This window comes from Zalophus californianus, chromosome 5 (genome assembly GCF_009762305.2).
Source record: "Zalophus californianus isolate mZalCal1 chromosome 5, mZalCal1.pri.v2, whole genome shotgun sequence".
Classification (NCBI taxonomy): domain Eukaryota; kingdom Metazoa; phylum Chordata; class Mammalia; order Carnivora; family Otariidae; genus Zalophus; species Zalophus californianus.
This window is the reverse complement of record NC_045599.1, coordinates 18,428,166-18,443,417: the sequence shown is the minus strand read 5'-3', so window position 1 is coordinate 18,443,417 and position 15,252 is coordinate 18,428,166. Positions and strand designations below refer to the sequence as shown.

The 15,252-nt window shown below is 34.6% G+C and overlaps 1 protein-coding gene across 8 annotated transcripts in view; it reads right to left on the bottom strand.

Moving 5' to 3' along the window:
* CSNK1G3 (casein kinase 1 gamma 3) overlaps window positions 1–15,252 on the bottom strand; it is a 107,299-nt gene that overhangs the window by 17,508 nt on the left and 74,539 nt on the right. For 2 of the 8 annotated variants that reach the window (XM_027605455.2, XM_027605458.2), the window contains 5 exons: window positions 11,412–11,497; window positions 11,206–11,290; window positions 9,230–9,378; window positions 7,730–7,825; window positions 3,880–3,975 (listed from right to left, as the gene is read on the bottom strand). In XM_027605455.2, coding sequence (XP_027461256.1) covers window positions 3,880–3,975; window positions 7,730–7,825; window positions 9,230–9,378; window positions 11,206–11,290; window positions 11,412–11,497 — 512 coding nt within the window. The remainder of the gene's footprint in view (window positions 1–3,879; window positions 3,976–7,729; window positions 7,826–9,229; window positions 9,379–11,205; window positions 11,291–11,411; window positions 11,498–15,252) is intronic. The other 6 variants (XM_027605457.2, XM_027605459.2, XM_027605461.2 and 3 more) reach the window with 3 other exon arrangements.

The following is a 15,252-nucleotide window of genomic DNA, read 5'->3' as shown; positions in this document are numbered from 1 at the left end:
CAATACACACACCGGCTTGACTGGACTGTAGTCAATTGCTCAGGATGTCTCTCCCTCCTCCACCACCTTACGTGTGCTGCTTTCTTGCCTGGGACGGTCCTCTCTAGACCCCTTCCATCTGCTAACTCCTCCTACTGATGCTTCACTTTAGAAACAGGTGAAAAAACAGAATACAAAAAAGTTTCGCTTTTTCCAGGAAATCTGAACCCACTAAATCCAGGTCAGGTGCCTCTAAATATGTTCTCATAGCACGTTATATGTTCTCCGCTTACCACAATGCCTATTTAATTAACCTCCCCCACTGTCTGAAAGCTCCATGGGGACAGGCACCCTATCTTTGTCATTCTTCCCTTTATTCAAAGACTCCAGTACAATGCCTAGTACCTCTTAGTAGACATTTATGTATATTTGCTGAATAACAACTGGCCAAGAAACTGAAAGTGCTAGGTCTAAGTTTCTCAGCCATATTTATTACCAAGGATTCTAAAGGGAGCAGAGAGGAATACATCTGATTGCCCTGGGAGCTTTTCCAAAACACATAAAAGCCAAGAACAAATTCAAAATATCGTCTACAGATATTTGAATATAATTTTTAATCTCGTGTGTGGGAAAAATTTATCAAACGTGTAGCTGGATCCTTCTGGTAAGTGGATTAACATGATTACACTAAAGATACAGAATAAAATTAGATAAATTCCAATTTGACAATGCTTTCTTTGGGCTGTACCACTAGACTTTACTTCCCAGAGACTAATCAAGTTTCTTAATCTGAAAAAGCAATAGATTATTCTAGTATTTGTACTTCATAAGGCCCACCTTCTATGCTAATACTTTTTAAATTAAGTTCTCACGACAAAACCATGAGGTAGAAGTATTATTAATATTTCCATTAACTGGGGCGCCTGGGTGGCTCAGTCGGTTAAGCATCTGCCTTCGGCTCAGGTCATGATCTCAGGGTCCTGGGATCGAGCCCTGCAGGTGGCCCGCTTTTCCCTCTGCCCCTCATGTTCTCACATACTCTGCTCTCTCTCTCCCTCTCTCTCTCTCAAATAAATAATCTTTAAAAACCTGAAAAAAATTTCCATTTTACTGATGAATCATCTATGGCATAGATTTTAAACTCGAATTTGACTCTAGGGCTTGTGTTCTTAAACACAATGAGATCAACTTGGCAAACCAGATGTCTGACCTGTAATACATATAGTAATTCTGGAAAAACAAGGAGTTCAAATTTAGACTCCACCATTCAGTTCCTATTAAAAACACATCTGAAATAATGAATATCCAGGAACCTTCTATAAGTCAAAATAGCAAGGGGTTTCGTCTTTTTATTTTTTTTTTAAGATTTTATTTATTTATTTGACAGAGACACAGCGAGAGAGGGAACACAAGCAGGGGGAGTGGGAGAGGGAAGAGCAGGCTTCCCGCCGAGCAGGGAGCCCGATGCAGGGCTCGATCCCAGCACCCTGGGATCATAACCTGAGCCGAAGGCAGACGCTTAACGACTGAGCCACCCAGGCGCCCCGCAAGAGGTTTCATCCTGCAGGTCAACTGGAAACAGCCCAGAATGCTTTGTAGTGCCGCACTGAGAGCCATTCTGAGCTCCAGGAAAACACTTCAGTGATAGATGAGGGACGAATGCCACAGGCCCCAACTCGCTTATTTGGGGTAACTCCTGATTCTGCTTCCAAATATCCTAAATCTGTACCATATTTATTTCTCACCACATAGCTATCAACTTATTACAGTAATGTCTTTCCTAAGAAACTATTCGACAACAGGGCCTTAGTATTTGCTGAAGGCTAATTTTTTATTTTCTCTTTATCTTTTCCCTTTATCAGACAATGAGAATAACTGAATACATTGTTTCCCTTCCTTTGTTCAGAATCCAATGTAGTATTATATTTATAATAATGATCACATTAGCTTAGATTTTAGGCACTTTTCTTTCCTCTTCTTATTACTAGCTTTAAATTACAATTTTATGAGCCCAATTATACAAGTGTCATATTGTAACTTTTCAAACTTTTTACACGGGTAGGATATAAGGCATAAATGAAGTCAATATTTTAGGAAAGAACAATGTTCAGGCATGAGCCCACTTAGGCTGTCAGTAAATTTTTCACAAGAGTGAAGCTTGCTTAATGTCTGTCATGTCAGGTTAGTTAATGGTGTAAAATATATTCAGGAAGTCAATGAAAATAGTGTAAAATTTTTTGTTTTACTTATGTATTACTAAAATTCTAGTAAGTAAAAATGATCATGTATTGAATATTAGGATGAAGCCAGATGTAGTCTCCGAAGGCAGAGCAGCTTTAAAGAGATGGTGAGAGAAGAGGGGAGTGGAAATGTCTCTTGGGGAACATATGAAAAAAGAGAACATACAGTACTAGAGTGATGAGCCAATAATCAAACTCATTCACCCTGTGATAGTCTGGAGATCCCATGAGCCACCACTGCGAATCCCACAGAGTAAGAAGAAACTAAGAAAATAACACATTTGTGATAATGGTGCAGATGGCCGGAGAGCTTTCTAATAGTGTTGTAACTGTTGCAGATATCCCTGAACACTGAGCAAGACACCTGCTATTGTAACATACAACACTTAGAAACGAGTAAACGTATACAGACACACACACCATCCAGTCTGTGCTAGGAAACTAAATATAATTTGCTCTATTAACTTTTCCAAGGCCATGAATTGGAGTCATAAAAATTTTTTTACAATTCAGGCACCCTTGCCTCTAAGTCCTCATCAAATACCTCTGTTACACAGGACTGAAAGGTCCACAGACTACAAAGTCCTATAAAAATATTTGATTACATACTTTAAATGACCTCTAAAATTTAATGGTGAGAAAAACATGAGAACTTATAAGATTTAATCAAGAACTGACTTTTAGAATTCAAATCAAGAAAGAATAAAATCCAGAGCTGGGATCCAACAGACTAAATATATCTACATATTCACCAAGAAAAATGCAAATTTGGTAAAACATAATGGAAAATTAGTCAAGTGGAAATATGTGGAGAAAAAAATCAAAACTTTAAAAGAAAGTTCTAAATTGAAATGGATGGAGATAACATTTATTATCTCAATTATTTTAAACCAGCATTTAAATTACCTTAAATTAGCATTTTAAAAGAAATAAGAGACTTGGTAACCTTCTCCTTTCTACATTCACATAAAAGATGAAAATTTAGGGGGCATGGGAAGGCAAGATAAAGTATTCTAAGGGTACAGAGAAGGAAGGAGGAATGAACACTTCAAAAAAATAAAGGACTGCTTTAAATTTTTAGAAATAGCCAGAAAATTGAGGGGAGTATTTAATAAATACTTGTTCTTGAAATTATTTTCTCCATCTGGTATTTTCTAGAAACAAAATATACCATTATAACAATTGGGGTCATGTTTATTTGAGCAATTAATCAGAAAGTATTTTCTGAGTACTAAGGATAAAAAATTTCCTATCTATTTAATTGACTGAAGTTTAAAGAAGGAATGATTGATGAAAGGGAAAAGTTATAAAAGTGTTCTATTACTTACAGCATTAAAAAAGTCTGAACTTATTACTGAAAAATCAAGCTTAACACATATTTCAAGTAATACAGTTTGTTTTTCTAACCTGTTGTGAGTATGACTTAACTTAAATACTGTTGCATATACTTGCAAAAATGAACAAAGGCAAAATCATAGTATCCCTGGTGGTCTTCCTAGACCATGTTAATTTTACTCTTTGGTTAAATACAAAGGAAGAGAATTATGGAGAGTTCAGCAACAAGTTTTTCATTAGGATATGAAGTCATGCCATGAGTTCCAAAAAAGGGTTAGTTGTATAAATTTGGGAAATAATCACTCATGCAAAAATCAGAAAATACCTGTACCGAGCCACCATGTCTGTCTGCTGCAAGGTGAGCTCTCAAATGGTGGGGATTTGCCTGCTGGGAGTCCCAAGCTGCCCTGTGGTCTGCCGACTGCCATTTATTTAATGCATGTGGCATGCATGGAAGAAGAAAAACCCAATATGTTAAACATCTCATCCTTATAATATAGAAAACAAACGTATAAAAGGAAATTTAAAATACCCTGGCTATTCTGAATCACAGATGCAGTTATCTTTGCATACTGGATGTGGAGAGGTTTTCGTCACATGGCTACCATTAGGTAATGATCAACCACAAAAATAAAACAGAACCATAGAATTTAGAAGTGAAAGGGCTTTAGATATCATACGCTCCACCCTCCAATTTTATAAATGAAGTTAACAAAGAACAAGGGAAGTAAAAATGATGTGCCCAGGAAAGCATTCCAAATAAATCACCAAAGTACTAAAATGCCATCTACTATATTTTCTTACAGTAGAGGTCCCCCTTGGTTTTCTGATGAGGAACTACTTCTAGCAAGATTTAAACAAAAATAGTCTTTAAACAGCTGTACTTAGATCCTAGAAAACTTTTCTCTCTTGCTTAAGTACCATGTTTCTGATTGTGAGGTCAATATGAGAAAACAGAAAGTCCTTTAAAAAGTGACAGGTGTTATACAGAAGAACACTATGAGGATATGACAAGCAATTTTTTTTTTATTAAGTGACAATCCTACTTTATATGAATCCCTTTGCTTCCCTGATCTCCTTTTATCTGGTTCAAATTAAGGAACCCATTCCCATGATAGGCTGATAATTCTTGATGCTTTTATAGGACTTGGCAAATTGGCATGGCAATAACCACAAACTAATAATAATCTACTAGCAGAATTAGGAGTAGCTGCTTTGTAGGGGTCAGTTTTTAGGTTTCAGGAAAATGTGGACAGCATTAATAAAAAGAAGGAATACAATCTTTAAGATTGTTTTACATGTTTGGTTCTGCATTAGCTGCTTTGCATGTGCTATCCCATTTTGAGAGAGACAATATCATCCTCACCTCAATGATGAAGAGGCTTGAGACTAAACACTGACTAAGGTCAAAGACATTGCAAGAAGTACAGCAGGGATTCAAACTCAAGAGCCAACTGCTCTGCCAGTAGTACTAACTAGCTCCTTAATACAATGACATACATTTAAAGTCTTTGGTGCTCTTTACTTTCTTTCTTTTTCAACCGAAGTCAAGAAAAACTTGCCAAAAAAAAAAAAAAAAAAACTTGCCACAAAGTGCCAAGTATACTGGGCCATTGGGAGCCTGAACCCATCAGTGGCCGGAGTAGGCCTAGGGGAGAAGAGATGTTAAGTCCAAACAGGCACAATGAATAAATGTTCTGGCACTAAGCTTCCCAAATTAAACTGTACAATGCAAAATTACGTAAGAAGTATGAAGCATCATGAAGTCTATCATCACAGCAATTACGACAGTTCTAGGTCTTTTCGTTAAACCCTCCGTGTTCAGGACCAGAATTTAGCAGGTGTGTAGCTTAAACTAAGATAAATTAGAGGAGATTAAATCTAAAGAAGATGAAAGAATGAAAATGGTGCTAAAATGGAGACAAACACCTAAATACTGCCTAGAGCGACAGGTAACATGTAAGGGTCATGGACCTCTTTAAGAAGATAACTCCCCAGCCTCTCCTCAGAACCAATCGTGACAGGCATCTAACACCTTCCCTGAGATGTCACGGGATCCTGAACTTCAACAACCAACTCTAGGGTAAAACTGCTTACCTGGGGACACTGCAACATTTTAGTCATTTAACTAAATGTTCTTTTGCGACTGTCAATTTCAAGTTTCTCATACACCTGAAATGTTTACTGCTTCACTGATGTTTAGGAAGTTTTTGAGATATACAATTTCTCTATTATGGTGACAGTCCGCATATCCAGGTTTCAAACTTAATACATAAGCTACCCTAAAGGGTTTCCTGAAAAAACACAAAACGAAAAGCAAAAATCGACTCCCTACATTTAGTGCAACAAGGACTACACAAATAAAACATAGTTCCCACCTTCAGTGAGCTCACAATCTAGCTAGGAAGACAAGTCTGAAACACACAGAAAGTTCAACTTGAAGACATTTGAATTATAATTGAATTTAACATTTAAAGAAGAGTTTCTCATTATAGTACCTAACAGCCCAAGAGGACATCTGCAGAGAACATGAATTATTGATCTTCATCCAACTGAAAAATTAATTCTGATTTATAAAACACAAACTCCAAGTCTTCACTTTAGAGCCATTTCTTTCTATATGCAGCATCTTACCATAGTATTCAAACTATCAACTAGTACTAATTTATATCTGAAGAAATTTGTATTTAAGATCCTTTATTGTCCCAATTTTTCTAAGGCAAAATTCTAAAACTACTCTGTCTTAATTGGCTGTACTTTAAAGCTTACTATTGTTCAATATCCCCTAAATGGAGCATTTTATTTTGCTATGATTTTTATTGTGTTGTGTTCTTTCCTTTGATTTTCATCTCTTATTTAACTCACTGGAACTCCGATGGGATAAAAGATATGAGTAAAAAAGGATAGCACATTATCCTTCCCCAGAAAGGGTTATAACTGAAAATTCTAAAGATGCTATTTAACTTCCAATGAGGAAAATGTTTTATGTCAAAGATGGATTAAATCAAGCTTTTTACAAAAAAGAGAAAAGCAAGAACATCACTCAAAAATTTCAACAGCTTTCAATTACCTTACCCAGGAAATACAAATTCTTCACTCTCTATTTATCTGCTACGCCTACTGTCTGCATAGAACCTACTCTCTGCTCAAAGCAAACTGAAATGCTCACTATTCCTCAAACTACATTTTTAAACTTCTGCTTCCTATTTTACACTGTTCACCCTCCCCAAAATGCCCTTATTCTTTCATCTGTCTTTAAAAAATCCCATTCATTCTTCAGGCTCAACTCAAAAGCCACCTTCTGCATAAAATCTTTCCAGATCCCCCATATTCCAATGATCTTCCATGGCACTTTATTAATATATTTCATGTGACAGAGGTTACACTGTTTGGTAATATAGTTACTTGTGAATTTATTGTAGTAATTCTGATAACAATAACACTAGCCATGAGAGTTGAGATTTACTGAATGCTTATAGGAATTAACAGACATTATTTCTGTTTCGCAGATGAGAGAACTAAGGCTTTGAAAGATAAGAGTAATTTGTCCAAGATCAAGTCATATCCAGGTATGTCTGATTCCAGAGACTGAGTGAGCTCTTAGCCACTCATTACAAAATAGTTTCTTATAGGTTATGTTGTTTTCCTTACTTGTGCATTTCTGCAACATGCAGAATAGTAGCTTTCAGAGGGCAGAAACCCAGCAAATAATTTATTGAGCTAAATTAGACTGCAGTTAGAAAGATCAACTGCTATTATAATTTATTCCAACAAGATACCCAAACACTTGCACTCTACGAGTATCAAATATTGCTCAAAGTTTATACTAATTTATACCACTAATTAGAAATTTATCATTAAACATTTTCATGTGATTTTTAAACTAGTAAAGAGTGAACATGAGGGGGAAATGGTTTATTTGCTGTAAATCTATGCATTCTCGATCCTTGATAAGATTGTGTATATCATCTGTTTTATCTATTGAAGAAAAAAATGTATTTCAATCCTCCAAAATCTATCTACATGTGTAAATATGTGCTCCCACACACACATACACATAGGCACACCTGTAAACCTATCATCTGGGCATGGTAAAAAACCAAATTGATTTGTAAACTGTCAGAAAGTAATACAGAAGCAAATCAAGATCTTTCATATCTGAAAGGGCAGCAAACCTGGTTTTTGGATTGTTGCATCTTATCTCTGTGTTGATGTGCTTCTCTGTTTGATGACAGAGCAGGATCTTGCTGAACTGCACCCACTGGAGTAGGCTACGGTACAAGAATTAGCATCAATACATTCTATTTCAGAAGTCGTACTCAAAATTACTTAGCTGCTTCATGGAATCAAGGAAATAATAAAAGATACTTAAAGTAAAGCCTTACAAAATGATATCATTCTTGAAATATATCACTAAAAATAAGTTAAAACAAGAGAACATAGCTACTTTTTTACATTATTTTCAAAAATGTTTAAAGACTTTATCAAGCATTCACTTTTATATCAATAAAAGACTTTCTAATGGAGTCTTTACTTTCAGGTTATTTTTTCATATCAGAAAAATGAAAGTGTATTTATTTATGTCTCTCATTTTCAAAGCTAATGTATAAACAGAATAAATCATTTTAAGAAAATAAGGAAATGATTTTTAAAATAAGCTAATAAAATGGCTTATTGTCAATATTTTGACTCAGGAGAGACTTATATAGTCAATTCACTTTGGATCTAAGAAAAATATAGATTAAACATTGAAATAAGTCAGTTGTTCAAAAATACATGAATCTGAGTTTGGTAGTTCCAAATATGGACAAAAATTCGCCAACAGCAAGTCACAATTAAAGAAAGTTTTGTAAGACATTCTAACTTATTAAAAAAAATAGTGAGAATAAATATTTTAAAAGTTGTCTCTTCAAAGAATTTCATGATGTGTCCCTTTAAGTGATGAGCACCAATCCTACAGTTATAGTCAAGACTAATTTTTTAAGTTACAAAAACTTAGAACAGTTTTAAAAACCCAAAACATGCTCCAATTTTTAAGTATCAGTCTATTCAAGACATAACCTAAAACTACTAGTATAATTAAAACCTATAATTTTATTTTACAAATGTTTTGAGAAATGGCTGAAATAAAACAAAGGACTAACTGATCTTTTAAAGTAACAGGATATTATACAAAAAAAAATTATTTTTTTTAAAAGATTTTATTTATTTGAGAGAGAATGAGATAGAGATTGAGAGCATGAGAGGGAGAAAGAGAGAGAGCGTAAGAGGGGGGAGGGTCAGAGGGAGAAGCAAACTCCCTGCCGAGCAGGGAACCCGATGCGGGACTTGATCCCGGGACTCCAGGATCATGACCTGAGCCGAAGGCAGTTGCCCAACCAACTGAGCCACCCAGGCGCCCCAAAAATAATTATATTTGATAGTAAGAAATAAATCAGGGATGAAAAGTTGAAAATAACTCATTACTTCAAAAATCAGGGGGATCCAAATGTGGGGTTTTTATAAAATTCAAAGAATAATTTTAGAATTATGCTGCCTAAAAATGCCCAGGAAGATGAAATAAAATGAATCCTTTAAAAAAATTATTTGTCTTCAACTCTTTTCACTGAAGAAGCTGTACTATGGGAAAAAAAGTACTACAAATAATCTTTCATTATATAGCACAGAGTACTCACCAACTGTTTACCAATCCAGTCATACTCATAATCAAACATATATCCTTTTCGATCAAACAAGTCAGTAAAAAGCTTTCTTAGGTAGTCATAGTCTGGTTTTTCAAAAAAATCTAGCCTTCTTACATAACGAAGATATGTTGCCATTTCTTCTAGAAAGGAATAAAAATTATTGACTATACATCTCTATATACTCATTAATAATAAAATGATTTAAATGTCTAAAAACACAGTGTTATAAAAATATGAAAAAGTAACAAAATTCTACTGCAATTTGAAACTTTGGGAACTTAATCACAAAGAAATTAAAAAGGAGAAGGGAAGAAAAAAATAGGGTCAAGGGAGAAACAAGAGGTTTTATTTAACAAATACATTTGCTTCATTTCATTAGGAAAAGCTAAAATTTTTATTTTACATTGTTATTTTGAATAGAAACCTTGGATAGTACTAAAGATTGAATTAGCAACTTAATAAAGCATAATTACTTAAACACAAGCACCATACTCCGCTCATAAACTTAAAAATTTATTTAAAATACTAATGGGAATTGATTTATATATGAAAGCATCTGCACTAGCTTGATGGATTTCTTTTACCATCAGACATAGTCAGGAACTGACCAACAGAGGATTCAAAATCCTAATTTGGGCCATGAGCAGAATTCTAACCAAACAAAATAAAGCTAAGAGATCTCAGAAATAAAACACAGCAGCAGAGTTTAATTTTTCTTCGAATTTCCAGTCATATAACAATTACTTGGTAATACATAAATTTCTCTGTGCCACTGTAATTCCCAAATGTATTAGAGATAAGTATTTTTCTTAAAGATCCTACTTTCCTAAAGGAAAAGAAAGAAAAAGCCATAAAAATCAACAGGTAAAACGGTGAGCAATTCGTAAAACAGGGTTTCACCATCAGGGCACAGGAAATCACTGTAGTGAGAAATGGAAGGTTACTCTCACGTGTTTTTCTGATTCAATTCACTGACAGTGGCCAGTGAGAACAGGATCATGCACTGCCCAACAGGCAATGAGAGTGGCACCCAGTGACCTTCCTCATGGGGTGACTCTCACTATTCCACGTTCTAGCTAATTACCTGGTTAAGTGACTCTGACACCCCCATTTTATCCTGCAGAAATGTGTATACGCTTCCTAATAACACACAGCCAAGTCTGCCTACACCTACACTGCTAGTGTCAATACATTTTTCATCTTCCAGTTCTGATGTTACAGCAAAGATGAAAAATATGTAATTAAAGTTTGCTGTCCAAGAATAACAGAAGCAAACTTGAGGAAGGGCTCCCTGAGATCATGCTGCTTGCTGCACCCCAGCAGTGATGCCCAGCAACAGACAGGAAGACGTGCGAATATTGAAGTGAGGTATGAACTCAGTCTGGGACCTCCCAGTTTGGTTCACTTTTTACTTAACAACATTAGCAACACAATATTCTTATTTCTTAATTGATTTAGGAATCTTAAGTAAATTTTTGTTGGCTTAATCTGAATTGCCAAAACTTCCCATGGAAGTAAAACTATTTTTATAAAGCTCCCCAATGTAACATTAGCCAAAAAGTACTAAGGTTTGTAAGATCTTAATGTATTTTGAAAAGTAAATCAAACATCACACACCTCCTTTGAGCTTGACAATGAGACTCAAATGACTAACACTGTGCACCAAAACTTTATAGCTGGCATTTCTCAGCAAGTATTTTAACTTATTAAAAGTATGTCACTGATATTTTAGCTGATATTGGTCAACACTATCAAAAAATGGGATTTTCTTATATTAAATCCATCTTAACAGAGCAAATAAACAAATTGTCCCTGTGGTCTATGCATCAAACACTGACATCTTTTAAATCATACTTTGAACTCATTTTTTTTAAGCATGAAAAACAGTCATAAACTTGAGCAATGGAAGTTAACTGCTCTGGTTTTCTGTGTATAAACACATGTACCACTGTGGTGTTATTCATTACCTGGAAAATTTTCACATAACACTTCTATTGGTGTGGCTCGTTTTGTATCTCCAATTTTCTGATACCTCTCTTTTAATGTGTCAGCCTAAAACAGAAAGGAAAAAAAATCTTGAGAAGGTGGTGATTTTAAAATTAACTACTTGGAAGATAGAACCTTAACATATTAGCAATTTATAAAATTCAAAAGGAAACACAAAAACAATTACCTTTAAACCTTGCCAAGGAAGACTGCCTCTCAGAAAATACATGAACATATGACCTAAAGCTTCTAAGTCATCTCTTCTACTTTGTTCTGAAACGTAAGAGAAACATCAATTTCACTTTCCTCTCCCAGTTAAGGATTTAAGAATGGAGAATTGATTTTGTTACATATAAATTAATTCCCAACGTTCAGTATATAAATATAAAATATCTAGCGCTTATAAGCCACAAATCATGTCCAGTTAAACAATGTTTTTAACATTAAAATTATTGTGCATCTTTAAAAGATGCCACTACGGTTTTTTGGGGTTTTTTGTTGTTGTTGTTGTTTTTTAAGATTCTACTGGGCACTCATTTCTCTCCTTAGATATCTACCCATAGAAGTATAAAGCAAGTCAGAAAGGGTTCCATGGTCAAATACAGAGTCACTGTGTACTACAGCCCTATCTTAAAGACCCAGGATGTAACATATTAAAGGTTTAGGAAAAGTCCCAGAGATAAAAATGTTTAACTTCATTTAACCCTGCGTTTCTTGAACTTACACAAGCACACAACGTCCATCCTATATACTCTCCATTAATATTAACTGCAAGTAGGATTTTGTGTAATATATTCTTAAAAACATTTGTATTTGACACATCCCAACATTAGTAACCCCTCTGCCACCATCAAAAACATGCTGCTAGAACAAACTGCCATTTTCAAACTACTACTGTTGTTTTAGTAACAAAATGTTGTATAGCACATAAGTGAGTGACAATTACAAAGGAAAACTTGAAAAGGTACTTATATTTGCTAAGTGAAATTTTTTTCAATTTTTTTGTCACTGAAGTCAAATGCTTAAGATTTCTTACTATTTTAAAATACAAAACCTCTAACAATAAGAGGAAAAAATAGTATTTTAATTATAAATGTGTAAAATGTTTTATCCAAATGAGTCATCATCATACTACCTAAGCAGTACTGAATGCTTTTGAAAAAGCAAACTTTTCAAAGCATGGCTCTCAACTAGCATGAACGGGACAGAAAAGGTTTTAATTTTTACTATGTAATCTCATTCCACAACTGTCTTCTGTAACACTTGCTACTATATATATATATATATATATATATATATATAGTGTTATTATCTGGTCTTTATCTAGCCTCCCACCAGACAGCAGATTACAGGACAGCAGATGTCTCTTGGCTCATTATCCCCAGGATCAAGTATTATGGTTGCCACAGAGCAGGCACTCAACACAGACTATTTAAATATAAAAATGAATATCTGAAAATACATAATACTAGGTATGTGTCCCTTTCCTACAAGCAAACAAAGATACCCAGAAGAAAATGCATTGAATTGTTAGGAATTAGGTTTATGAGATTGGACGATTAGACAGGACATTCCAACCTTCTCATTTCATATACTCAAAACTGCAGTATAATGGCAAATTTTTTTCTTTTTTGCTTCTATTTTCTATTATAACAATGTAAGCATAGGCTATTAAAAACAGAAAACTTCCAAATAAATAAAATAGACTCAAGGTCTTTTTAAAGCCATTAGTAAAAGTGGGGATATGAATAACATGAGAAAAATGAGTAATGTATTTTATACATACAATTTGACTTTATTAGATCTTGGGAACCTTAGGAATAAAGAGTCATGCAAAGAAAAAAAAATTATTTCTGAAGTCCCACTAAGAATCAGAATCACCTCTGAAACTTTTAAATGCCTCAAATGAGCAGGCCTAATGCTGGAGACTGATTCCTTAAGTATGACATGAGCTAGAAGAATGTGCATTTTAAAAAAGCTTAACAGATGATTCTGAAATACAGCCAGAGTTAAAAAGCCCTAAAAAAGAAACTCCTCTTATTGAAGTATACTTTACACATAATAAAATACACCCATTATAAGGGTACAGTTTGAAAAATTTTAACAATGTACACCTAAGTACCACCACAATCAACAACTATTTCCAACACTCCAAAAAGTTCCCTTATGGCCCATTGCCTGTTATTCTCCCCTCCCCTGGCCTCAAAACAACCACTTATCTGCTTTCTGTCAGGCTACATTAAATCTGATTTTTTATAGCGTTTCATATGATAAGCACAGTATAGTATGGACCCTTGGGTCCAAATTCTTTCACTCAACATAATCTTTTTATGTTGTTGTGTGCATTGGTAGTTCATTACTTTTTATTGCTGAGTAGTATACTACAATATATTTATATATTCACCAACTGATGGGTCATGAGTAACTTCCAGTCTGGGGCTATTGTGAATAAAGCTTTTACGAACATTCTCGTACAAGTCTGTGTGTGGACATATGTTTCCATTTCTCTTGTGTAAATTTTTAGGAGGAGGATTACTGCCTCATATGGAAGTGTAGATTTTACTTTTTAAGACACTTCTATACTGTTTTCCAAAGGGTTTGTCCCATTTTATATTTCCATCAGCAATGTATGAGAATTCCAGTTGATGTAGTGTCCATCCCACATTTAGCATGGTCACTCTTTTATATTTCAGCCCTGCTAGTGACTGTGAGGTATTAGCTCACTGTGATTTAATTTGAATTTCACCAGTGACTAATATTTTTGAACACGGTTTCAACTGTGTTATTGCTTATTCATACATCTTTTTGTGAAGTGTCTATTTAAATATTTTGCTCATTTTTTTAAGTTGTACTATGTGTCTTGTTATAAAGTTGTAAGAGTTGTTTATGTATTCTGGATACAAGTGGTTGTCAGATATAAGTGGGGCATCTGAGTGGCTCAGTCGTTAAGCGTCCACCTTCAGCTCAGGTCATGACCCCAGGGTCCTGGGATCGAGCCCCGCATCGGGCTCCCTGTTCCGCGGGAAGCCTGCTTCTCCCTCTCCCACTCCCCCTGCTTGTGTTCCTTCTCTCACTTTATCTCTGTCAAGTAAATAAATAAAATCTTTAAAAAAAAAAAAAAACAAGTGGTTGTCAGATATAAGTTTTGCAAACACGTTCACCCACACTGTAGCTTGCTTTCTTAATAGTATCTTTCAAAGAACAGAAGTTCACATCTTGATGAAGCCCTACTTATCAGGGCTTTGTTGTTATTTGCTTATGCTTTTTTATGTCCTATCTGAAAACCTCTGACTAGTCTTAAGGTCGTGAAGATTTTCTATTTTTTCTTCAAGAAATTCTACAGTTTTGGTTACTAAATTTAAATCTAGGACTCATTTGAAGTAATTTTTCTTCTTTTTGTTCCATGTGGGTTAGGGTTTTAGAGTCATTTTCTTCAATACCAATACCTAGTTATTATCATATAGTTTCTTTACAATACTATCCTCCCCCCCTTGAATTAATTTTGAACGCTTCTCAAAAACCAATTGAGCATCTGTGTAGGGGTCCATTTCAGGACTCTGTAATGTGACCCATTTATCTATGTCTAGGCCAATACCACCAAATATAAGAAGAAAGGAAAAAATAATGATAAATGAGGAAACCAATGAAGACAAAATAGATAATCAATTGAGAAAAGCACAAAATCAAAAGCTGGTTACATGAAAAATTCAATAAAATTAATTGTCTCACTAGGCTAAAAGAGAGAAAACACAAATTACTAGCATCAGGAGCTACAAGGGGGCACAAGGACAGATCCTACAGACATTAAAAGAATGGTAAAAAGAATATTATAAATGAACACAATGCCAGTAAATTAAACAACTCAGAAGAAATGAACAAATGTCCTGAAAGACAAATTACAAAGATGCGAATAGTTCTATACCAATTAAAGAAATTTATTTTATAATTTAAAATCTTCCCAAAATATAACCAAAGGCCCAAATGGCATCAGTGGTGAATTCTATTAAACAGTTAAGGAATGATACTAG